The sequence below is a fragment of the Ambystoma mexicanum genome, chromosome 9 (genome assembly GCF_040938575.1).
Source record: "Ambystoma mexicanum isolate Mex_15411 chromosome 9, UKY_AmexF1_1, whole genome shotgun sequence".
Classification (NCBI taxonomy): domain Eukaryota; kingdom Metazoa; phylum Chordata; class Amphibia; order Caudata; family Ambystomatidae; genus Ambystoma; species Ambystoma mexicanum.
In genome coordinates, this window is record NC_090931.1 from 1,534,027,900 (window position 1) to 1,534,055,198 (window position 27,299).

Here is a 27,299-nt window from a genome sequence, read left to right on the forward strand (position 1 = left end):
ACTGTACACGCGATGGCGATATTGGACCATAAATAAATTAAATCCAACCATCAAAAAAACAAAAAAAAAAGTCTGAAAACATCCGATCCATAAACCGTTGAAAAACAGCAGGAGCATTCACCAAACCAAAGGGCATGACTCGGTACTCAAATAAGCCGAAAGGAGTGCGAAAAGCGGTCTTCCATTCATCTCCTTTGGCGATGCGTAACAAATGATATGCATTTCTGAGGTCTAATTTGGTGAACCAACGTGCACCTTGAACAGCTTCAATGATCTCATGTATTAATGGCATGGGATACCGATCCCGGATGGTAACCTTGTTGAGGCCTCGGTAATCGATACAAGGGCGCAATTCAGTAGAGTCCCTCTTCTTGACAAAGAACAAAGAAGCTCCGGCAGGAGACTTGGAAGGTTGAATGAGCCCATTCTGAACATTGGCATCAAGATAATCTCTTAGAACCTTTCTTTCTGCTTGAGTTAAAGAGAAAATCCGACAGAAGGGAACTAAAGCATTTGGGTCTAAGTCTATGGTACAATCTTCTGGCCTATGGGGAGGTAAGGTCGCTGGCTTTCTTTCGACGAACACCTCCAAGTAAGGGGAACAGTACAGAGGAAGAGCATGAACCCCAGCCAGCTGTTTGGTAGACCCTGTAACAATTTGAGGAAGACCGTCGTCAGAAAAACAGTTGAGCTTGCAGTAGGAGGAACAAAATTGTAGTTGATTGTCCGCCCACTTGACATGAGGGTTATGCTTTCTGAGCCATGTGATGCCAAGAATAACCGGAAAATGGGCAGCTCGAATAATGTCGAACCGGATTGTCTCGGAATGTTGAAATATGGTAACCGATAGGTCCTCGGTGGTGTGAGCAATGGGTCCTGAAGAGAGAGGAGAACCGTCGACCCCTTCTACCTTTTGATCTTCTTTGCGAGGCAGGGTGCGGAGATCCATTCTTTTGGTCCAGATGATGTCGACAAAGTTTCCGGCGGCCCCGCAGTCCAGAAGTGCAAGGCACTCAACTGCTCTGCCGTTGACCTTTATAATAACAGGTAAAACCATAAGCCTGGAATACTCGGGATGTAAGGAACCGAAATTGAAAGAGAAACATAGGGACTGGTGGATGAATCGGAAGTCCCTCGGAACCAGGTCCCTACTGGCGCTGAGGGAAACCGTTTCCCTGACGTTTCTAAGGAAGTTCAGTACATTCCTTGAGGAGATGTTGATCCGACCCACAATAGGCACATAGACCTTTCTCCTTCCTTCCTTCCTTCTTTCAGCCACGGAAAGAGGTCCTCTAGTAGATCCAATTTGCATGGGTTCGTCTGAAGTATGGGAAGGAGAGGAGGAGATGGTGGAGGATGAGGCGGAATCGGAAAAATGAACAGTAGTTCGTTGTTTTCGGCGTTCTGACCATCGCTCCTGCAGTCTATATTCAATTTGTAAGGCTGCGGAAAGCAAATCCGGAAAAGAAGGCAGCCTGGATGCTCTGGCGAGTTCGTCCTTAATTTCCTCCTTGAGGCCTCGCCGGAATATGGCAAATTGTGCCTGTTAAGACCACCCAGCACCCGAAGCCAATCTCTTGAACTCTGAAATGTACGATAGAACATCCGATGACCCTTGTCGGATATCCAACAGGTCCTCGCAGGCGGTGTAGGTCAGTTTGGGCCTCTCAAAGGTTTGCTTCAACAGGTTCTGAAAACCAGCAAAATCGTGTAAGATGGGATTAGCCCCGGTAACCAGCGGAGTAACCCATGCCAGGGCATTGCCGGTCATGTTCGATATCATGAACCCGATCTTAGTCTGGTCGGTGGCAAACAGCCGGGGTCTGAAAATAAAATATACTAAGCAGGCCTCCAAAAACTCTTCAACTTTTTTAGGAGTTCCATCGAACTTCCCTGCCGAAAGAGCCATGACAGGAAGTTCTGGGGATTGTGGTTCGCGGGCAGTAATCATCTGTTTCAAGACCACATTCTCTGCCTTAACAGTTTGTAACTCTTGGGACATTCCCTGAATGGCCTTCCATAGTTCTTGGATCTGCTCTTCTGCCGACATTTCTTCTGATTGGCGTTGCAATCTGTCCTGGCTGGAAGATTCCGCTAACTCCCGTTCCTCCCCACTCTCCTCACCTGATTCAAAATCCTCTGGTTGCAGTTGCCTGTGAGAGAGGTAGTCCTTCTCCTTTTTGTGTAGAACGTATCTGTCTCGAGAGGAAGCCATAGTGAGCGCTAAAGTATAGCAAACCTGGGGCCCCCTTCCCGAGACCAGACAGTGCGAAGGGAAAAAGCCTGTTCAGGCAGAAAAAACCCTCCGAGGAGTGAAGCGGCTTGAGAGGATCCGGAGCAAGCAGTTGTAGTGGCGTTCTTGAGGCAGGTAGCTGATGGGAGCAGGCGAAGCCGGACATCCAAAGTAGAGAAGGAACCGGAGAGAAAGAGAGCCACCGGTAAGAGTACCAGCGGAGAAAACTACTCCGGAGCAACAGAAACCAAGGCGGCTGAATGACAGCGCAGCCGAAGGTAAGGCAGAGAAGGCGGGTGCGGAGGACCGCGCACCGTAAGAGGAAACAAGCCGGAAGGTAAGGAGAAAGTGGGAAAAAGAGGCAAGGCAATGAAAAGGAGGGAGAAGGAAAGGTCGTCCGAGGGAGGCGGACCGAAGGTACAGAGAAGTGACCGAGGCGGTCGAGGCTGGAAAAACTAGCGTGTAAACCCAAAGAAGCGAGCTAGCGCGGTGAAGGGGGTTGCAACGCGCCGATCGCTGGGAGAGGAGGAAAGAAATACTTCCCAGCGGCGCCATGTTGGAAAAGCACTAGACCGTAGGGTGCGTAAAGGAGGAATCATGTAGCGGAACCTCCGCTCGCCCTTCCAGCGCGTAACCGCCAACGCGGATATAAACGCCAAACAGGATGGCGAATGACATTGGAGTCCTGATTTCGCTCATCGACTCCTCCTCAAAAGCTTTAGCAAATTTTAGAAGGAAATATCTAATTCAATGGGCTGATAACACACATAAATACAGTATTTTTGAAAATGGGTTTAAAAAGGGTGTGGGGACCACGACAAATACTGTTACAAACGAACACCTCTCAGAATAAGCAGAATTGCCTATATTTGGCTACCTAAAGTTTAACCTTTGATGAAGTGGACAGAGGCTGCTTATAGTGGAAATGAAGATCTTGGGACATACGGACAGGCTTTTTTCATTCTAGTAATAAGTTGAGAGTGTGGTTTAACTCTGACTACTATTGAGGGAAGTGTTGGTAGACACTGGATTGAGACAGGGGTGTGTTCATGCACCAGTTATATTTCATGTATATGTTTCATATTTGTCTATTGCATTTTTTCATGTCTCTCTCTTTCCACCAAAAATAGGATCTTTAGATGTGAGCTGGTTAGGGTATGCCGATGACATTATTGTAATGGGTATTACCTCAATTGGACTACAGAGAAGGCTTGCGTCAATGTATGGGTTTGTCTGCAAAAATAGGGTCTTGAATATTCCAGAAAAATCCTGCATTATGTGTTTTAATCCAGCAAAACAAAATCTAAAACCTTCACTTGGCGTATTAAGGCAAAACTATTCCAAGTTACAGAGAAAGCTTTGTTTCTATTCGATTCTACCTGCGATTCAATTCTTTAAAGCCAAAGTGACTCCAGCTATCCTTTATGATTGTGAATTGCTTCCTCCGTCCATAAAAAATGGCTGGGCCGAAATCTGGTGTAAAATGAGAGAAATAATACCTCTATCGCAAACTTCCTAGAAGGATGCTTCGACCACGCTCTCCAAATTATGGGACTCCACTAGTTTAAACTCAGACAAGGCCCAGTCTCCCTTCACATTAAAGTGCGAACAATTCCTCAGTGAGATTGAGTGACTTTCTTGAGGTTAAGAAAAGATTGTGCGCGCCCTGGATAGAAGTGAATCAATAATGCACCTTAAACAGTTGATACTATTTTATTGGCGTGATTTATTACAAACCTTATACAACTACACTTCATAATTTAAAAGAGAGAAATAAGCACATCACATGATAAAAATAGTTACATTAACATATAAAATGTTTCACCATCCAATGATAAGCTAAAACTTAAATTCACTTAACAATTCATTTAACCAATCCCCATCATAATTAAAATTCATCCCTAGAAATGCCATTACTTGAACTAATAGCGGCATAGGTTTCCCTCCTAAAATATAATACCAGAAGGAATCCGCAGATAGACAAGTCATGAACGTACATGCTGAAAAACAGTTCCCTTTTCTGCTGAAAGTGGGGACAGCCAACCATTAAATATTTGATAGTTGCAGTGGTTGGTTTACAGACTCTACATATATATCGCTAGTGTGCAAACCCTGAATATATAATATTTCACGTGTATGGATCAGATTGAATCTAATTCATAGAAACGTGGCTATGATCCTGCCATCTGGACATAACTTTATATAATTTGGGAGTTTCTTTTTTTTATCTCCAGATTAAGATCAGAATACAGTGTATACTTGTTTCTTTGATAACACTTAGTGATTCAATCTAAATTGAGTATTTTCCTTTTCACCAGCACAGGATTGTCAAGCAAAACCGTCACCATAATATCTTTGTCTTTTTGGGCAGCCAAACACCACCTATCAAAGCTCACCATAAACCCTGTATTCGAGTCCTCCATTTGTTTTTGGACAGAATGATATAATGTATTCGAGTTAGCATTGTCCACTGTACTATTCAAAACATTGATGCAATGCCCAACTCATGACCCATCATCGCACTTGGTACACAGGCAGAGATGGTGCCTTTCGCCATACCATGCCTTCTAAGCGATCAAACCGTAATTGCCTTGAAAAATAATGTGTGTCTAAACCATGTACGATGGCAGGAACTACCTTCGTATTATAATATTAGTGGACTCAATCAAAATCAACAATATTTTTTACAAATGTAATATAATATGGTAAGAAACGCTCTGCAAGCTGCAATATGTTTGCACGTGTAAGCAGGGGCAGACCTAACTGCATTTATTTGTCTGGATAAGGATAGGGTGGAGTCAAGGTAAAAGCCTAACGTTTTGGTGTCTTTTGAGACTCGTATGGTATTTGTGCCGTACCCAGGATAAGGAGCTCCGTCTTATTGACATTTAGACATAGCTGGTGTTGGGCCATCCAGGCTTGGATGACCAGGTAGACGTCATGGATGGCCTTGGTGTCAGCTAGATAATCACCTGAGATGGGAATGAGTATCTGAGTGTCATCCGCAGTTAGTGTAGGAGACACCCAGATAGTCAAGCACATCAAAGAGTGGTTTCGTAAAGATGTTGTAAAGTGTAGGTGACACGCAAGAACCCTGAGGTACGCCGCAGTGTATAGGGGAGGGGTCCGCGGCTGCAGATGGTGCAAAGACCCTCATGGATCTGTTGCTCAAAAAGGATTTGATCCATGCCGCAGCGGAGGAGGAGAAGTGTGGTTTTGCCGCTGCAATCCATGTAAAGGGGAGCGGGGGACACCCCGCAACCCCTGCTCCCCTTAAATGGTGTAATGGGGTACACCTTTAATGGGTTAAACCACTGCATTTTTGCCGCAATTTTTTGTTCAGGCAACATTTTTGCTGCAATTGTTTTTGTTCAGGCAACATTTTTGCCACGATTTTATCACTGCATACCTCCAGAATTACCCAGATCTGACATACACAGGTTAAAAAGGCAGGGATCCAACAAGAACCCCTACCATAATCCTCTGCCAGTCTGTATAGGTTCTGTTACTTCACCCCTAAAATGCAGTCTTACTTTGATCTGCGTATCCCTGTGGATGTGTACCAGGATGGCCAGAAGTTGGCTTGGAAAATTCAATTTTGGGAATTTGTTCCAGAGCCTTGTCCTGTTCACCATGTCGAATGCAAGACTCATATCCACACAAGCCACATAAAGTGGGTCAGCCCCCTAACTGCATGCTTCTTCAAACAATGAATTAATAACCAAACTATTTGCTAAAAATGTTATAGCTATAACCCCCATTGAACGACAAAGAAGGTTTGCGGCAATGGTTTTGTCAGTGAAAATAAGCTCTCTGTTAATCTAGACAAATCCTGCATTGTGTGTTTTAGTCTGACACAAAAAATTTAAAACTTTCCCTTGGTCTATTAAGGCAAAACTATTGCATGAGTAGATAATATTATTTTACTTGGGTTTCTTTTTGCTCCCAAAAAGCATTTGTCTATGGTGAAGGGTAGGTTGGATGGAAACATCAATGTTTTTATTGCACAAATGAGTAATGTTTGTTTCTATTCGGTTCTACCTATGATTCAATTCTTTAAGGCTTCAGTGACTCCAGCTATCCTTTATGGTTGTGAACTGCTTCCTCTGCCCATAAAACAAATGGCTGGGCCGATATGAGGGCCACATCTGGTGTAAAGTCCTGAAACTCCCTTCATTTGTTCCGGTCAAAGCAATTCAGTGAGAATTGGGACTCCAATCTTTGTGGTCTATTTTCAAATGAAAGAAATGATGCCTCTTTCGCAAGCTTCCTATAAGGGTGCTTCGACCATGCTTTCCAAATTATGGGACTCTACTAGAGAAAAGTCCCTATCTGCCTTCACATTAGTGTGTGAACAATTCCTCCGTGAGACTGAATGACTTTGAGGTTAAAAAAAAAAAGATTGTGTGCGCCTTGGATAGAAGTGAATCAATAATGCACCTTAAAGGGTTGATACTATTTAGGGATTAGGCCCATTGCATGAAAGTATCTACTTGAAAATTCTCTACTCAACCTTATATACTCAAGGCGCCTTCCCGCTCTTTCAGGGTGAAGTTGATGCGATTTAGACTGAATTGTGACCGTACACTTGAAGATATAGCCATGTAAATAGGACTAGATTTTATTAATCGATATTGTACGTTGTGTAAATCTACTGAAATCGAATCTTTGTACCAAATCCGATTAAAAATGTGAGGTTTTACAATCTAGAAGTTTGTTTTATTTTAGTACGTTTGTCCATTCAACTGCTGCTGTTATCTGAAAACGTGTGGCTACGACTCATGAGCACCTTACATTTGTCACATTCTATTGCTCCGTTAGCATTTTTAACAGAGATTTTTAGTCTTCTTGGGGATATTCCTATTCTTGCCAAAGACCTACTGAGCTTGAATGACTGATAGTCGAACTTGGGCTAATATTCAGTTTTTCCTTCTGCCGCTTTTCTGTGAATTGTTTTAAATGAATTCTTAAATACATTTTTTACTTCTATATCTGTATATCTATAATGAACTTTTTTTAATCATATATGTCGTTCTTTTTTGTGTTATATTCGGTTTGTGAAATGTTTCTTTAATCTAACCAAAACACAATAAAGATGAAATGAAATATGTGCCATGTATTTGTATTTGTATTTATTTATTTATATTGCGCAGCCTGCCCACGGGCATCAGGGCGCATGTTTGGAAAAGTAGTTACAGGAAAGTGTTACAGGGCAGTTGCAGATTACAGATTATATACAAGTATTGCGGATTATATATACAGAGTACATCAAATATATACATACATTTTACATGTGGAAGTCGATCAGCTACAGTATCTACAAAGGTAATCGAGAGGGCGCAACGGGCAGCAAGAGTTACAGACGGGTGTCCGGCACATCATCTTGCTCAAGGAGCCATTGTTTAGTTCTTTTTTTGAAGGATTGGAGGGATGGGACGTTCCTAAGAGCATTAGGTAGGGAGTTCCAGAGCTTTGTCGCCAGGACTGGGAAGCTCGAGCCACTAGCCGTCTGAAGCTTGAAACCGGGAACGATGTGTGCGCTTGTGCCGATCTTAAAGGTCTGGATGCTGTGTGTTGCGTGAAGCGCGCTGACAGGTAGGCCGGTGCCGCATTGTTCTGAGCTTTGTGGCTTAAGACAAGTGTTTTGAGGGCAACGCGCCGTGAGATGGGAAGCCAGTGTATGTTACGTCTGGCGGCTGAGATGTGAGCGCGCCTAGGTATGTTAAGAGCGGCCCTGATGGCGTTATTCTGGGTTACCTGCAGTTTATCGATGTTTCTCTGGCTCGTTCCGAGGTAGAGGGCGTTGCAATAATCAATTTTTGATAAGATAAGGGTTCTTGCGAGGATCAGGCAGTTGTCCATCGTTAAAAAGGGACGGCAAGCTGTGATTAATTTACAAGTATACGCGGATGCTGAGACTACTGAGTTGGTTTGTCTGTTGAGGGAGAGGGTGGAATCTAGGTAGATTCCGAGGGTTTTAGTGACATTGGTGACCTTGATGATGTTGCCATCAATGTTGAAGGCCTCATATTTCTTGTCAAGTTTTGAAAGTTTGGACTGAGAACCTAGGATGAGTAACTCCGTTTTCTCATCGTTTAGGCAGAGCCCGTGGTGGGCCATACAGGCCTGGATGACGGAATAGACTGCATTGAGTGCTTTGACGTCAGTTACATAATCACCTGTGATAGGGATGAGTATCTGGGTGTCGTCCACATAATTTGTGTAGGTGACACCCAGATGGTCAAGAATATCAAATAGTGGTTTCGTAAACACGTTATAGAGCGTAGGTGATACGCACGAGCCTTGTGGGACTCCGCATGGAACGTGAGCTGGGTCAGCGGCGGCAAGAGGTGAGAAGACCCTCATGGATCTGTTAGCAAGGAATGAGCCGATCCAGGAGGTAGCTGCGTCAGAAAAGTGGGCGGCAGTTTTGATGTGCTCAGAGAGGATTTGGTGATCAACCAGATCGAAGGCCGCGGAAAGATCTAGTAAGAGTAGGAGCACTTGTTTGACCTTGTCTTTCAGATCTTATATTTGAGTTTTTAGATCTATCAGGGCTGTTTCTGTGCCGTGTCTAGGACGGAAGCCAGATTGCCTGAGTCGTAATAAGTTGTTGGTGTCGAGATAGTCTTGAATTTGGAGATAAGCAGCACGGCCCGGGATTTTAAGGAGGTAAGGCACCGTGGTGATAGGCCTGTAGTTGGTAGGGTTGCTAGGGACTAAGTTAGTTTTTTTGATTAAGGGGATTACCCAAGCATCCTTGAGGTTGTTTGGTACTATGCCGGTTTTGAAGGAGGAGTTGATGAAGGAGGTGATCGAGGTCAGATGCTGCTTCCTTTACAACTGTTGCTGGGCAGGCGTCACCTTGACAATTAGATGGTTTTAACTTCGTCATGATATTTTCCACATCCTTAATGGTAAGTGGTGAGAAGCTAAAGGGTTTGAAGGAGTGTTTAGGATTGGGTATTGCCTACTAAGTCCAGGAGATGTTTTTTTTTATGTTGATTTTAGCTTGGAGTGTGGTGATTTTGTTTAGTAGTGCTTTTTGTATGTTGGCGCACCAATTGGAGTCAGGGGTACATGTCTCAAGGGGGGGCGACAGGGGACTCAAATTCCTTAAGGATTTTAAAGAGTTCCTTCGTGTTGGATTGCGCTTGTATTATCCTGCTATTGTAAACTTCTTTTTTGGCCGCAAGTATAGCTTCCTTGTACGGGTGATGGCTAAGAGGTTAATTTTATTTACTGGCATGGGTGAGCTTCTCCAGAGTGACTCCATTTTTCGTTTATCTTTGCGGAGTTCACGTAGGTGTGGGGTAAACCATGAATTAAGGTGGTTGCGCTGTTTTTCTTTGCGCTGTTTGATGGGGGCAATGGAATCAAGGGCTTTTAACATAGCTCGGTTGTATATATCCACAAGGACGGTAGGGTCATCACAGGTGGAGGAAACCGAATTTAGAAGCGGGAGGATAAGTGGGAGTAGTTTCTCAGGAGTGATATCCTTCTTGTTGTGAGTCAAGGTAGGTGGTGCGGTACATGGTTTGTCTGTGGGTGGACAAGAATTAATAGAGAATGTTATTATATTATGGTCAGACCAAGCACATGGTGACACTGAGATTATGTTTAATGCACAATTCATGTCTGAAACCCAGTCCAAAGTACGTCCCTTGATGTGAGTAGGTTCATTGACGTGTTGGGTAAGGCCAAAGTCGGATAGGACACTGGCTAAATCACAGGCTTTGGTGTCATTGGTATCTAGGTAACCTAAGTTAATGTCTCCAAGCATGATGATTTGGGATTTAGGCTTCGTGTTGGATGCTAAAATGGATGAGATATCCTCTATGAATGTGGAGGTGGGGCCAGGTGGCCTGTAGATGAGGTGCATTAAGGCGGTGTGATTGGGCGAGACCCACGGTCCATTATGGGGGTGTAGGGGACACTGGATGTCCATACACAAGATCCTCAAAGTCACCCACAGTAGCCACTGGGCCCAGTGTCTGTAGGTGGCTTGGAGGATATGGGGTATGGATGAACCTCGTGTCCAGCCAATTCAGCCATAACTTGCATTCCCAGCATGCAATGCTCAAAGTGACACATCAATATGCTGTGCAAAAAATCTCTTTGTTAAAAGGAACATATTAGGTTTTTCATATATGTTAAGAGGAATTTTTACCAACTCGCATTCAATTCTGGAACATCATGAAACATCTTCACTTATAAAAAACAATAAAATTCAGTGAATAAACTCTGTTAAATGGAAGTTATGTTTGTAGTACAAAATTCAACAGTTATGTTAAGCTATGCAAGCATAGCTTGCGTCCCTTCCATACACGCCTCAGACTAACGCACATGACATTGCAGTTGGCTTCACAAATGACATTAAGCAGATGACTTCACCAGGAGACACTTCAGTGAAAACATGACCGATCTACTGTGAATGTGCTACATATGTAGGCCTTAACCTTGAGCAATGTGCTTAAGTTAGTTTTTTTGGGTTTTAGTTTTTCACTGAATGTCATTACTAGAGCAGATTACCCACAATATATCAAAGTCTTTTCACGGACAGAAAAGATATATGTATACACACACACCAAAAGTGCGATTTTATTATGCCGATAGGGTTTACATATGAACATATCCTAATCTGTATGAGGGGGCTAGACAGATAGGCGCCCCTTCGCCCCTACCTGCAAGTCTCTAAGGGGCTTTCAAAGTCTGAATACTTAAAAGGGTGAAAGTACATTCAATACTCCATGCACTCCTTAAAGCTTGTTGAGAGAATGGATCTGCTGCCTGCTTTACAGATGTGGATTACACACTCCATACACTGGTACGGTCTTTCCTTTGTGTGGAACCTAGGATGCACCCTCGTTTTTGCTCTGTTGTCACATGCTTATGTTCTGTGGAACTAGAATCCAGTATGAATTCTTTGATGCACGATTTAGAAATGAGGAGTCAACAAAGCTTTTCTCTCTGTGCATTGATGTGGCTTTTGCTTTGATGCTTGATAAGAGATGTGGAGTCAATAAAGGTTTTCATGCACTCTGTGCATTCATAGGGATTCTCCCCTGCATGCATCCTTCTGTGCTTGATTAGAGCAGAGGACTGACTGAAGCTTTTCGTACACTCTGTGCACTCACAGGGCTTTTCCCCCGTATGGGTCCTTAGATGGATGATCAGAGATGAGGAGCTAATAAAGGTTTTCTTGCACACAATACGTTCATAGGGTTTCCCCCCCGTATGCAACCTTCTGTGCTTCATTAGAGCTGGGGACTGACTGAAGATTTTCTTGCAATCTGTGCACTCATAGGGCTTCTCACCTGTATGGGTCCTTCGATGCTTGCTCAGAGATGAGAAGGCACTGGATTGTTTATTGCACTCTATGCACTTATAGGGCTTCTCCCCAGTGTGGATCCTCACATGGTTTCTCAGAGTAGAGAAGAGGCTGAATCTTTTCTTGCACACTGTGCATTCATAGGGCTTCCCCCCAGTATGGATTCTCTGATGTCGGTCAAGATGTGACTTTAAAGTGAAACGTTTTTCCACAGCACAAACTCAAAAACTTTCCGGAAATTTCAGCAGAGGCATTCGCAATGTTGGTAAAACGCAGCAAGAAAGCTGGATCACCCATGGATCCCTGTCCCCCGGACATCTACAAATCAATCCTCGCACAAGGAACGCTAACAGAATACTACAGAAACCTTCTAAATTTATCACTAGCAACAGGAACCGTACCGAGGATCTTCAAATCGGCATATATCAAACCACTTCTAAAAAACACAAGTGGCGATGTAGAAGACCTCTTGCAACTACAGGCCAATCTCAAACATGCCCTACCCGGCAAAACTCCTGGAAACTTACGTATAAAAACTCACCCAGGAATACGTAGAAAAACATCACCTGCTAGACCAAGCTCAAGTCGGTTTCAGACCAGCAAGAGGAACGGAAACAGTACTACTATCCTTCTGGGACGACCTAAGAACCAACGCAGACTCAAACACAACCTCAGCTCTTATTCTGCTCGACCTCTCTGCAGCCTTTGACACAGTTAGCCACGACACGCTGACCAAAAGACTAGAGGACATGGGCATAACAGACACGGCACTACTCTGGACTAAATCATTCCTAGCGGGCAGAACAGAAACCGTATGGATTAAACCCTTCAAATCCCCTCCGCGAGTTAATGACTGTAGAGTGCCACAAGGATCTTCACTTTCACCACTATATTTCAACATCTACCAAACTCCGGTCATCAAAATCTTCAAAAAATACAACATTACTTGCTACAACTACGCAGATGACACTCAAATCATCTACCAAATCAAAGATTCCGAAGCGGATCATTCAGCCCTAATCGACTGCCTGAAAGAAATCTTCAACTGGATGAATGCCAACAACCTGAAAATCAACCCAGGAAAGACAGAAATCATGATCATATCCAAAGACCAAGAGAACAAAAATCGCCATCCCGTGGCCAACGGAATTGGGAACCGCACGAACACCATCTAAGGTAGTAAAAAATCTGGGAGTCCTGATGGCAAACGTTAGAACTACAAATAAATGCAACAGTGGAAGAAATGCGTTTTCCTCCTCCACACGGCAAGAAGAATCCTACCTTTCCTGTCCTTCATGCACAAAACACTCACTATCGTCGCCCTCATCATGTCAAGAATCAACTATGCAAACAGTCTCTACCACGGAATACCAGAATACCTCTTGAAGAAACTACAACGGATCCAAAATGCTGCAGCCAGACTACTCCTCAAACTATCCAGAAGAGACCACATCACCCCTGCCCTAAAAACACTACACTGGCTCCCAGTAAAACATTGCATCACCTTCAAAACCATGTGCATAACGCACAGGGCTATCAGTGGACAAGGAGCAGAATTCCTACAAATCTACAAACCAAAGAGGCCCCTCCGATCCAGCAACGAAATCCGCCTGGAACTAAAACCATACCTCAAGAAAAAACTTGGAGGCACCTCCTTCTACCACTTAGCCGCAAAAACCTGGAACAACATCCCAAAAGAGATCAGAAACACCGAACATCACCACAAATTCAGGAAATTACTAAAAACCTGGCTCTTCAAGACCTCAGACTCAACCTGAAAATCAAAACAGAAAAAGGGATGGCGTACAGCAAAGGACACCAACATCCCTAGAAACGACAGGGGAAGCTCCCGCAATGCCGGGCAGGCAACGCAGGATAGATTAAAACACAGGTGACACCCATTGAGACAGTCAACTTCCCAGCCAATCCCCTCCTCACTTCATCTCAATTGCTACCATGTACCAAAAATATCAATTGGATTGCACAGACACTGGCAATCACCACACTAGCTGAGTGAGCTGAGCTGAGCACTGGCCACAAGAGCAGGTAAGGAGGTCAGGAGGGGTTGTGATGGAGGCTGGTTGAGGTGGGGGCCAGATCTGAAAGGGACCTTAGTGCAAGATGGGCCCAGATCAGTACAGAGGAGCATCAGGAGAGACTTCACAAGCCCAGCGCCTCAATTCAGGATAGAGATGCCTACTAACCAATTCTACTAACAATTTCCACCTCTGCACACACCTCTCAAACTCCAAACCAAACACAACCACAAACCTACAGCACAACAAACCACACAAACTTCACTACACTGCAACAACAAAACAAAAACACGCAGACCTCCACAACAGTACACAACGACTACCGGCTCCAAACACCCCAAGCCCAACGGAACCACCGGGCTGTGGCCGTCATAGCACATCATTCCTCCCTTGCACTTTTCCTGCTTCCTCCCACTAACAGACCCTCCCTTCCTCTTTCAGAGCCGCCAGAGCGCCAGGGGACCACTCCGGTGGTGATAGTGCGCGGTACAAATGTCCTTTAACATTAACACTGGTATGGTTGCTCCCCAGAATGGATCTTCTAATGAGTGCTCAGGTGTGATATCCGACTGAAGCTTTTCCGACACTCCGTACATGAGTATGACCAGTCACTAGTGTGGATCTTCCGATGTTGGCACAACGCTGAGCTGCAAATTAGATATTTTTCACCGTCAGTACAGTGGTACGGTCGCTCAGTAGAATGGATCTTCTGATGCTGTATAGATTTGACCTCTGAGTGAATCTTTTGCAACACTATGTACACTGGTAAGGTAGTTCTCTAGTATGCTCTTCTGATGCTCGCACAGTGATGTGCTCTGAGTGAAGCTTTTCTCACACTCAGTACAGTAAAGCTTCACTCAGAGCATAATCTCTCTTCAGTGCACTCCGAGATCTTTTCCCCAGTATGAAGCATGCGATACTGGTTTAGAGTTGACTTCAGAGTGAAAGTTGCATCACACTCTGCACTTAAAGGGTCCATCAGCTGTGTGGGTTCTCTTATGAATGATTAGACAGGATCTATTATTGAAGTCCTCTCTACAGATGCCACAGGTAAATACTCTCCTTCATGTGGATTCTCAAATGTATCAGGAGTTGGGAGTGCTCACTAAAGCTCTGATCGCGGTACATACATTTTCCAGGGTTCAATTGCAGGCTCTCTGTTGTGTTAATGGCCCCATTGTCTGTTAAAAGGAGGAGAGGTACCAAGCATTATCATTGGTAATTGTAAAACCTAAATGTCAGTAGACCTACAGTACAGCTGTGAAGTATTATGTCCGTTTCCTTTGCACAAACTGGATGATCCCAAGGAAATCTAGTGGTCTCCTGTCCTTCAGATTACATGCGACATAAAACCTGCAACTTTGAAACCCAAACAGAGTTTACAAGTATAATCTCAAAAAAGGAATGCCACATTTAGAAAGGGTGGTCTCTGCTGTAAAGATGAAACATTGGAGGCAGCAGGTAAGTTCTGCAAGTTCATTTATTAGACATAATGGGAATCGGGCATTGATTCATTAGGGATAGGAGCTAAGGTTAGGGAAGGGAGCGGGGAATAGAGCCCACTGGCTCCCACCACCCAGGCTACATTATTCGAACTGCCACACAAGAACTGACCACCACCTCACACTGTTATTTACCACCTGCAAAACCAACACACTGGTTGACCCACCAAGGGTCACAACATAGGTCATATCTTAGATTGGGTATCCTGCCATAAAGTAAAGACCAGGGATATTTCAGTTTCTCCATGTCCTTGGTCTGATCACTTTTTTACTGAGTTTACAGTGATTGCTGAATTCCCAAAGAAAATAAAACAAAGAGGTGGTATTGAAATTCTATCTCGCAATCTAAAAAGTACCTCTCGTAAAACTGAGCCGTTGCTCTACCCACTATCGGACCTATCTAATTCAACATCTCTTGAGGAATTGTCTATGGCCATCTCCTCTAATCCTATTAACATTGCCAATACCATAGCACCACTGAAGAAAAGGATACCGAAGGCAGAGTGTAAGCGGAATGTTTCTGTTCTCACCAGAACTACAGAGCACGAAAGCACGAACTCTTAAGCACTTCTACACATGGAAAAGCCTCAGAACGTTAGATTCCCTCAGAATGTATAAGAGTGCTGCTAAAAAGTACAAACTGGCAATTTCCGAAGCAAAGAAAACCTTCTTTAATACCAGGATCAGAAATGCTCAGTCGGACACTAAAGAGCTTTTTTGCATCCTAAAGGAACATGAACTAACTAATCATACTGTTCCAGAAAAAAATTATTAAAGATAATACCGTCTGGTGTGGCTTGATGCAACAAGCTTTGCAGGATAAACTTAAGGAAATTATGAATACTATTATTGAAAAAAGTAATAATCTGAGTGAAGAAAATGAAAGATCTAATTGGGCTTATGAGAAACGCCCTTCTATCCATGTTTTTAACTTCTCTGCAATTTCAGTGAAGGAATTAGACATACTAATAAAGCAGCTTAAACCCACTTAATGTCAAAATTAGATGTATCCAACAATGATCCTTAAATCATGCTCACCCACATTTCTAGGGGCAATATGTAAATTCATTACAATCTCTTTGACAACCGGCATGGTTCCTCAGGATCTAAAAAAGGCATGGGTGATGCCAATTCAGAAAAACCTGCCTTCTTACTGAACATTTTAGATCGTGTGGCTTATGAACACATTTCCACCTATCTAAAACCTACCCTGTCCTTAATGATCACCAATCGGGTTTACGAGTGGGATTTGGTACCGAGACGGCACTCCTTGAGCTTAAAACTAAGCTACTCACTCGTATTGACAGGAATGAAGCTTCATTATTAATGCTGTTGGACTTATCGGCCGCTTTTGACCTGGTGGACCATTCAATCATGTCCACCAGGTTAAGGGATGTTGCAAACTTTTCACCACTTGCTACTCAATGGGTGTCTTCCTTTCTCTGTAATTGTGAAAGTAGGGTCTACCTTGGAGAAGCCAAATCAATTCCAACTAAAGTTAGCTGTGGAGTCCCCCAGGGTGCATGTACCTCACCATGTTTTTATAATATCTTTACTGCTCTACTGTTTGTTAGGCTGGCTCATGAGGGTGTCATTTTTACGAACTACGCCGACAACACGCAATGGGTCATTCCGTTAACTGGGAATCATGTACAGGATGAAATAGAAATTAACAAAACATTTGACCTTATTGAGTCATGGATGAATCATAATAAACTAGCACTCAATAAGGACAAAACCGAGCTGATGGTAATTGGATCTACTCGTATGATACAGAAACTGGGCACAGAATATGAAAGCTTTCATATAGGAGCAGAAGTTATTACTCTGTTGCAGAAAGTAAAAACTCTTGGAGTAATACTGGACCAGCATCTCACTATGAGACCTCATATAAGCAGTTTGGTATCATCATGTGTGTATTATATTAAACTACTGTCTCACTTAAGACCTCTGATTTCCCAAGAGAATGCGGAAACGATTGCCAGAGCTATCATCGGAGCAAAAATCGTTTACTGCTCCAGCCTACTCATAGGCATTGATAAGACCAGTCGGAATAAACTCCAGGTCTGCCAGAATGGAGCCGTTAGAGTAATAATGGAGCTTAAACGTAGAGACCATGTTACATCGGCCAGATGGTCCCTACACTGGCTCCCGATTGAAGCGAGAAATTAGATTCTGAATTTTAACGATCGTCCAGAAATGTAGACTGGGCATGATCTGGAATATCTACAGCAGCTATTGGTGACGAGATCTTGTGACAAATTACTAAGATCTAACAATTTTAACTTTTTTACCATCCCAAAACGTTGCACGGCCAAAATGGTGAACACAGCCTTCTCTGTAATTGCTCCTAAAATATGGAGTAATCGTCCCCCAGAGCTAAGACCTCTGGAGTCCATGGAAATATTTAAAAAGGAATTGAAAACCCTCCTGTTCTCATAGGTAACTTATACACTGACAGCTGGAAATAGGACTCCCTTAGGGCCTACATGTATTTATGTTGAGTGTGTCTTGTCACGCCCTAAAGCCCCAGGTTCCATGAATGCACTTAATAAATGTTTTAAAGTAAAAGTAATGTAAAGGCGTAACTTACATCCCACCAGCAAGCCACACCACAATTCGACATTCCCAGACCATCATAACCTACCCAACACCTTCTACCCACGGCCACCACCAGCGGATCTCAAGCCTGGTGCCCCGGAGCATTCCAGCCCCAGCTTGGGGAACAAAATACCTCCACAAACCATCCAAGAAAGCACACACCTCCTGTTCACTACTGCCACTGGCAAACCTCAAACCTGCCACACCTGAGCACAAACAGAGCCCCGCATTGGGCTGGCACGCAAACCTGCTGGCACATTTTAAATACTGAGCAATATCCAAGTGACAACCACCAACTCAAGACAAGCATCACACTGCAACCCATTAGACATACAGACCACGTACAGAAAAACCACTTTCACATTCCAGACACACACAGTCGCTCACCATGCAAAACAGACACACACACACACACCCACACACGCGCGCAACACAGCTGGCAAAGAATCATTTTAAAAAAGTATCTTGACATCCTCGGACCCAAAAAACTGGCCAGGCAATTTGGGAACAAACTAAACTCTCAGCATCAACCTCTGAGACATGCAACGGAGCCCCATCACACCAAGCCACTCCCACAGCAAGATGCACATATCCGGACACACGCACACACAACTCCACACATGGTGAAAGAATAAAATCCCCAAAAATCAAAATCAGATGAAGGCATGCTTCCCCAACCAAACCAGAATTATTGCTAGCAAGACAAACACAAACGTGATCACAAAACTCCCTAAAACGCAGTCTCACCCTTTAACAAAGAGCAAGGAACTGTATTCAACAATGCCACTCCTTTGGCAGCGTCACTCCATCTGACTATCATTCCATCCGACAGCCAGACTCCTTTGACAGTGTTGCACTCACACCATGTGTACCAACAGTAGTGTTTCAGATGTACAAACCAACCATACAATTGGCTAAAAGTGCATGCAACAAAAACATCCTTAAGAGTCATCTCCGGAGTTGCATGTTGCGTTAAAGCGGTCAAGGCCCAACATGTTAAGGAAGCACTAAGCTATGGGTCCATGCTGTGAATCTAGATGGCCCTGCAACTACTCAAAAGGTTAAACTAAAACAGGTTAATACTAAATAACCCCCAGCTGTCACACCACTCCAACACTCGCACATAAACATAACATCACATGTAGTTCAACTGTAAATGTGCGATCCTGCCTCCTTGCAGACTATAGCGAATTGACCAAACCACTAATAAAAGTTACACGTCTCCATTAAATGATGAAGGCTGCCTACAACACCATTGTTCGGGAATCTCTTATCACAGTAGTTTAAACTAAATTGCTGGCCAATGCTGGCAGCAGCACGCTCCTGCAAACTACTCAAATGTACAAATCTAATAGGCTATGAACCTACAGCCTAAAAGCACGTGCACACATCGTGATAAGGAACAAGACTGCATTTTTTTTAACATAGACATTGCTTGGATGCAGCTCATCGACCCACCAGTGTCTGTAATGTGCCCCATCCAAAAATTATTAGGGCAAAACACTTCTCCTTGCACATTTGCAGCCGAATTAAGTCGTGCGTCAGACTAGACTGCCACAAAAACGCTTGCAAACAATAAGTAAGATGATGGCAGGTCCACATAAGTGTCAGAGCCAGTCCCCCCCCCCCCTCAACTTTTGTGGCATGCCAAATTGTACCCCCCATCTTTTGGCTGGGGCAGAGCAGGGCACATTGCAGCCGCTGCATCAATTAAGTAATTGCACAGTGCAAGCCTGGCTGTCCATTACATAAAGCGGGCGGCAGGGATACACCGCGCGGCTCCGTTCCTCACCCTGACTGGTGGCCTGACTCCAGCAGTCACTGCCAGGGTGCTGGACTGGGTGGAATTCATAGAATACATCGATAGTATTCATATGTTCTCATTTAGTGTGTTAAATATATTTTTTTTTTGGGGGGGGGGGGGGGATGCCTTTGTCAAAAGATGCAAAAAGTTACCATTTGACATTATCTTTTGTTATGATCAAGCCATTCTTTATAATTTTGTGGAATTGCATTCTGGTATTAGTAGTCTTCAAGTTGGGGTGAAAATACCACATTTGTACTCTTATTGTTTGACGTATTTCAATAAGGATTCCTATTTTGCTGGAGTACTTTAATTATGATGTGTGTACTTTTCGGGTCTGATTTATAAACAGTATTGCTGAAAGCCAAACGGCATGGTGAGGAGGGGAAAAGGATCAGAGAGCAAATTTGTACAAGGTCCATGGATGTGGGAAGAGAGGTTGCTGGACTGAAGATGATCTCCCTGGCCCTGTGTTGATTTTCAGGGTACAAGTGAAATTACACGTGGGTGTTTTTGAGGCCAGCATGCAAAAAAGGTTGTTTTCTCAAGTTTTGCCATCCAGGATTTGAACCCACCAAATCACATGAAAGTGTCCCCAAAGCACACATCTTGTATTGGTATTTTGCTTTCCATAGAATATTTCAATAGAGATTGCCGGGTTAACAGGTGCACACCTTTTACACTCTGCCAGCCGTGTACTAGGAACATCTCCTCTAGCTGTTTTTTTCTCCGGGCATGGATTGATGATTCATTTTGTAAAGGATAATGTTCATTTCTATTTTGGATTTTTTTCCATTAGGAAAGGCCAGCAGAATTAGATTTGCATATTTCACTGTAGGATATGTTCAGCCCATGCGCCTAGGTTAATGAACCCCCACACTTTTTTTCTGGACTTGACACCTATTGATGATATTTGAAGACCTGTGCAATTGCGTGCTCCGACTGCCTTAGCACCTTTCGGGTAAATAGGCTTTGTTACGATTGCACTATTCTGCAGCAAAAGCACTTTGCCCTGTCTGGCCCAGGACCAATCCCTGCCCTTACATCCTTGGAATGTGCAGTCACCTTAGGTATGTTTGGATTACTTAACAGTGAGCTTCATTACTCTTTGCCCTGCTCTTCCTCGTCAAAGTATTTTCTTTTGAGGTCCCCATCGCTACAAATGGTTCAGCTCACTCGGTCGGCTACTCCAAAATAAGTCTCTCCTGATATTGCTACAACCGTAAAATTAGCATTTAAAATTCAGATTTTGAGAGTCAGTTTATCTGATCCCTTTGGATATTAATAATTTTTTACATAATTTTCTACGAGGGGACCCACACATTTGCCGCCCAGGGCCTCGCAAATCCTAGGGCTGGCCCCGACTGTGGGCTAATCCTGTAGTGAGGGGCTAACTTTTAGAGACTGCGGGAGTTCCGGCAGAGGGGCAAACCTTGTGGGTGCATCTGCATATTCTAATGAGAGTATTCTAGTCAACTCAAATGTTAAAAGCTGTTGACTCTGTGTCCTGAAACACACACTTGCTTAAGAACTTTGAGAATGAGCTGCCTGCTGTCTCCCATGTCCTGCTCACTCCCCTGACATGCAAGTACCAAGTCACTCACTCATGATTTCAATTGCATACAAATTCAGGTGCTAACAATGAAATGCGCTAAATTATGACTTATTGCCTGGCCTTTGTTAAAAAAGTGCTCCCCTCCCCCCAAGCACGGATCGTCAGGTCCTGTCCTGCTATGGCATTGTAGTTCAGCCAGGTCAAGTCAAAGAAGCCCAGCATTTCGGTTGTCAGGGCCAGGAGGGGATAAAGCATGGTCTGCTCAATGGCTGTGAGCCACTGTTTGCATGTGTTTTTGTGTATGTAATGTGCATATGAATGTTGTGGGCACACATTGCATTGCAACGGAGATGCTGGGTGCATTTGTGTGTGCGTAGGTGAGTGTGTACAAGCATATGTGTGTTGACTTTTGTGTCTGAATGAATGATAAATAATGCATGGTTTGTTTGTTCTGGGTGGAATGAATTGTGTGAATGTTATGTTGTTGTGTCACTAGGTGGGTGGCAGGCAGGAATGAAGATGTGTGGGGGCCCAGTTTCAACATGATGGTTGAGGGCCCCCTGCTTAGAGCAAAAACAGTCTGAGGCACCCGTGGGGTGCATACATTAGAATGGTGACAAAGATAAGGTTAATAGTTGCCAATTATCTCGATGCGGCCAGCCAACTAAATACCCACGGAAGAGCTTTAAACCCTTCTTTGACAGCAAGTGGCTGATGTGGAGGAACCAGTGTTAGAAGTCAAAGAGGTGATAACACATTGGTGTATCCTGTGGGAAGAGAAAACACAGTTTGTAATGCGAGCGCTGCAACGTGCACATGTATATATAATGTCGTTATACAAGACCGATGAGTGCTGACTGGCAACATGGGGGCAGGTGCTGTGGGCCACCCCTAAGGCTCGAGGCCTCTTATTTGAAAAGGCTGAAATGCCATGATGCCGTCCATGGTGAATAGGTAGGAATATTTAGTGTGTGTATGTATGTATGTATATGTGTGAGCGCGAGAGGTGCAGCATTTGTTTATGGGCATCGAGAAGGCAAATATGAAATATTACATGGCTAGACTCAGACTGGGATTTTGGGGCAGCCAGTCTAGCCCTTTTTTGCTGTGACATGACTTTATTCTGGGCATCTTGATAAAGCAAGCATGGTATGTGTTATTCATTGGCTAGGCTGGCATTTTTTACTGTTGTCAACGCAGTGAATTGTAAAGACACACTGTGGTGTTATAACTTTCAGAAGACTGGCTTGTCTTTAGAATTACATTTTTTGTTTGTTTTGGTTTATTTTAAAGCTTCACAAAAATCACTAAAACAGAAATGTTTACTTAACATTTTACACTTACATACAAGAATCATTAAAAAGAAAATACTTATAAAAGACATTTGCAGAACATCTATCTTACATTTCTTAAACATAAAACCAATATAAATTCATAACACTTATTTTCATACGTAGTAGTTCTGCCTCCGTATTATATCAGAAGTAATGTACATCATTAGAGCTGAAGTTTTTACTCAACCCTCCAACTAACACTGGTTATTATATTTAACTCAAATCGCAATATTTTCAGAAAAGCAATTACACGAATATTTAATACAGTTGAATTCCCATTCAGCATTTGGTACCATATTTGTTCTCTATTGACAGAGCAGATCGAATTGACAAATTGTTCCAAGTACAAAATTCTTTGAGTAGTAAGAGCAGGGCAAATAAGTATGATATGTTCAAGTGTTTCATCAGTCCCCTCAGTTTTGCAGAATCTGCACCATTTAATTGTTTCACAGAACTTATTCTGAACATTAATTATGTAATTGGTATGCATCATATACATCCTAAAATGCATATAGTCATTACGTATCCTACTTGGATACTTCAAATATCCCTCCATTTCAGGGAAAGATTTCCAGAAAGAATGGGTCCGGCAATAGATTTTAGATTGTGAAATAATAGTCGTATTCTGTTGCCAATCGTCACTTCTCAGTATTTTCTTTATCTTTACAGGATTAGTGAGCAGTGTGGTGGTAGACGCCCCTAGTTTTTGTAATAAATCCTCAACCTCAATTTTCAATTCATTCCTAAAATCACCTGAAGTTTCGACACCCGCAATAGCATATAAATCCTCATCTCTGTTAATTGTGCATTTCCTCCATAGTAGTGTTCTTTTCCATAGTACAAGAGATGTCAAAGATTTAAGTCCAAATTCATATCTAATAAGTTCTATTGGAACACACTAGGAAGTAAAAACAAAATCCCTCTCCATTTAACGGCCTCCACCAACTTTAGATAGTCCATAAATTCAAATACAAAAATTCCAAGCCATATAATAACCTTGGCAGAACTTGTATAAAATTCTCTCAGCGGTTCCATGGAAAACTTGCCATATTTAGTTTCTATTGTACGCATTTGCAGCAATGCTGTTTCAGCCTTGATTTTTGATCAAAGTTATCAACCCTGTTCCAGAAAAATAATATCCCAAATATTTCAAAGCACTTTGACATTTTATATGTTTTCCCTCAAAGTACCATGTAGAATAGAGTTGACTCCAGTTTACTTTTCCCAGACGTAGAATAGTAGTTTTCATAGGATTTATTTTTAAATGTAGCTCACTTACAAAGTTGAAAAATTCATTGATCAGAGGTTGTAAATCAACTTTAGTACTGTCAAGTAGCAGAAAGTCATCCGCATAGGCAATACAGCCAATGCAGACATCTCCCAGTTTAGGTGAACAAGTCCCTTGTTTTTCAGAGCTCTGTCTGCTCCGCTCACATAAAGATTAAACAGGATAGGGGCTAACATACATCCTTGTCTTAACCCATTGGTAATAACAATCTCGGACGACAACAGACCTTGTGAATTTAGATGAACTTTCAATCGCGCATCTGGGTATAGTGCTATAATTATGTCCAGCAGATATTTTGGCATACCCAGATCTCTCAACTTCATCCATAAAGTTGGTCGATCTACCATATCAAATGCTATGCTTAGATCCATTGAGGCAATAAAAATTGGATTCACACCCTTCACCGGTGCTTTAGTCTGCAAACTACGTAGTATCAATCCCTCACAGGCTGTGCCCATATTTTTCTTAAACCCAATTTGTAAGGTCCAGTATGTTGTTTGCAGTAATCCATTTCTGGATATCTTCTAGGATCATGGACGCAAAGATTTTTGAATCTGGATCAGCGATTGCAATAGGTCTGTATCCAACATTTCTTCTCCATCCAGTTGATACCTTCTGCCTCTATGACCAATCAGCAAATTCTTATAACGTTGTTTAACATTTTTGATCATATTCAATAAGCAAGAGTCATGCTTCCCCTTTTTCAGGAGTAGCCGCATCTCTTTCCGCATTGCCGCTTTATGGTTATGTACCTCTGTATCAGTATTGTGTTTGTGTGTTTTATTCATGGTCTTACTTGAAGTAGAGTTACTCTCAATACTTTGAATTGTTTCGCTTATATACGGAGCAAAGTTGTTAACTGAATATCTCTGCATTCGTTGTTCTAACAGCAATGTATCATACTCATGAATCATTGTTGATATGAACCTAATGGTTATATTATGTGTCCATTTCATTCTGTTACCTTTGGGATTAATCAAAACACCTTAGGTGTAATAGCTTACGGGTCCTCTCGGGGTGTTTTTGGCAACGTCAATTGATAACATCCTATGGTCACTGGCAAGTATCCTTCACTACAAAAGTAGACATGCGTTTATTTAGTTCACCTGACACAAATATGTAGTCAATTATCAAAGTAGTTCCCCTAGCATTCCAGGTAGGATGCTTATTTTCAACCAGTTCTAATCCCAAGATCTCTGCAAAGTGTAACCATAAGGCTCCTCTAAGTTTGGTATTCCCCCTCCTTCGAGGTACTGGTAGCCATATTGGTTCTAAGAACATCACCTACTGTCCGATTAACATTACAATCTGCATTTAGATCACCTGCTATAATAATTTGTCCCCCTTCATTGGCGTAGAGCCACTGATCAATCTTCATCCCCAAATGATTGAGTTCTTTCTTGAGATGGTGATCGGAGTACTCCAGTGGGTTCCAGTATAGATTGGCGATTAAGAGAGAAAAATAGCCACCTAAAGCCCTTAAAACTGAAGGTCCCCGTTAAAATAGAATTCAAAATGGCCCGTTCGTCCCTTTTTTCAAACTGAGTTGATTGATTATAGGCTAATAATAAACCTCCCTTAGGACGTCCCTTTGCATCCCCAGTTGCACATATATCAGCCATATTCATTTATTTATTTGTATTTATAGAGCGCTTTGCAGCCCAAAGGCATAGAGGCGCTTTTCATGAAAATTTAAGAAGCCTTAATTGATGTTACAGAAAAATACATTCTTGGTTACATGGCATGTTACAGCAATGATGCAAGAGAGAGAGGCAAACTTAGAAAAGGCATTACGAACAAGATTGCATGGAATACATGTTGAGGAGTCGGACAAATAGCCTAGTTTTGATGGCTTTGCGGAAGGCCAGATAGGAGTCAATCATCCTAAGGTGCGCTGGAAGGGCATTCAAGAATGCAGCGGCCATGGTGGGGAAGCTAGTGCCGCCTGCCCGCACTCTCCTGGTCTTGGGAGTGGCGATGAAGTTGGTGTAGGCCTTCCTTGTAGGCCTAGAAGAGGAGAGTTTCTCAATTTGTGGTGTCGGGTAAGGAGGTGCTAGGTCATAGAGGCATTTATGCGCGAGTGAGAGTTTTGAAGACAATCCTCTCTGACGGGAAGCCAGTGCACCTGCCTCCCTTATTTTGGAGATGTGGTCCTTCCTGGAGATCCCAGTAGCAGCCCTAAGGGCATTGTTCTGGACCACCTGTAGTTTTTACCGGAGGTCCCTATAAGGAGTGCATTGCAATAGTCCAGTCTTGATCCGATGATTGCCCTGGCAATGGTGAGGCAATTAGTTAAGGAGAAGAAGGGTCTCGCTGCATTAAGTAACTTGGAGAAGTAGACCGAAGAGGAGACAATGGCGCTTACTTGTCTATTCATAGTCAGGTTGGAGTCCAGGAAGACGCCCAAGGTTTTGATGGTTTGGGACACCGCGATAGGGACATCAACGGTGAAGGAGCAGTATTGATTATCCAAGTTGCCCAAGATGGAGGGCGCCCCAATCAGCAGGAGTTCCGTTTTATCACTGTTGAGGCATAACCAATTCTCTGCCATCCAGGATTGGATCTTGGAGTAAATTGAATTGAGGGTGTTACTGTCGGCCTCATAGTCACCCGAGAGGGGGATGAGCACCTGTGTGTCATCTGCATAATTGGTATATGAGATGCCCAGGGCGTCCAGGATGTTGAACAGGGGCCTGTGAACAGGTTGTAAAGGGTGGGTGTAATGCAAGACCCCTGAGGGACTCCGCATTTAATGTGACTAGAGGTGGGACAGGCTGAGTCGGAAAAAACTTTCATGGCCCTGTCTTTAAGGAACAATGTGATCCAGGCACACGCCCTAGGGGAGAAGTTGGCCGTTTTGGAGAGATGGTGACAGAGGGTGTTGTGGTCAACCAAATCAAAGATCGCCGATAAATCAAGGAGTAAAAAGAGCACTGGTTTGCCTGCGTCTCTGAGGTCATCCATTTGATTTTTCAGGTCAAGGAGAGCCGTTTCGGTGCCATGTCATGGACAGAAGCCAGACTTCCAAAGGTCCAGAAGGCAGTTGTCCTCAAGGTATTTTTGGACTTGCAGGTAAGCTGCTTTGTCCAGAATTTTCAGAAGGAAGGGGGCAGTGGTGGTGGGCCTATAATTCCCTGGGACCAATGGGTCAAGGGAGGGTTTCTTGAGGAGCGGGCATACCCAGGCTTCCTTAAGGCCAGTTGGAACACGGCCGGATTGGAGTCGAGCGTTGATAAATGCTGTTAGGAAGGGGACCAGGGTGGAGGCACAATCTTTAATGGAGCTGTGCGGACAGAAATCCCCTTTGCAATGAAAGCCTTCCCATAGCAACTTACCTCGGGCCCACGTTTCCTGTATTAGAATAAAAATCATAGGATGATAATTCGTCCATCAATTGATCATTGTTCACTAGATGGAAATATCCTAGAGAATTCCAACTTAGTAGACTCAATTTATCTGGTGTGCTAGAGAGGGTTTCCAAATTCTTTTACAATATTAATTGAATCTCTTTATGAAAGTGCTAACCATATGCAATCTTGTTTGTCCGGGTCCCCTACGTTGTTACAATTTGAGGACTCTTTTGCCGACTGAGCCGACCACTCTACTTTCCTCTTG

At 43.3% G+C, this 27,299-nt stretch overlaps 1 protein-coding gene across 1 annotated transcript; it reads right to left on the reverse strand.

The window, feature by feature from the left end:
* Positions 1 to 9,082: 9,082 nt before the first annotated feature.
* Positions 9,083 to 12,127, reverse strand: LOC138487570 (zinc finger and SCAN domain-containing protein 30-like). Its single transcript, XM_069614045.1, has 2 exons — positions 12,106 to 12,127; positions 9,083 to 11,784 (listed from the first exon to the last, which is right to left on the reverse strand). Exons 1-2 carry the CDS (start codon positions 12,125 to 12,127, stop codon positions 11,186 to 11,188), a joined length of 621 nt encoding a protein of 206 aa, XP_069470146.1. The 3' UTR covers positions 9,083 to 11,185.
* Positions 12,128 to 27,299: the final 15,172 nt, after the last annotated feature.

Bases quoted from the DNA above. Each gene is read 5' to 3' on its own strand.
- LOC138487570 (XM_069614045.1), bottom strand. From the start codon at position 12,127: ATGTTTTTCTACGTATTCCTGG. The intron at 11,785-12,105 runs GTGAGTTTTTAT...AAAGTTTTTGAG, and splicing joins GTTTTTCTACGTATTCCTGG to TTTGTGCTGTGGAAAAACGT.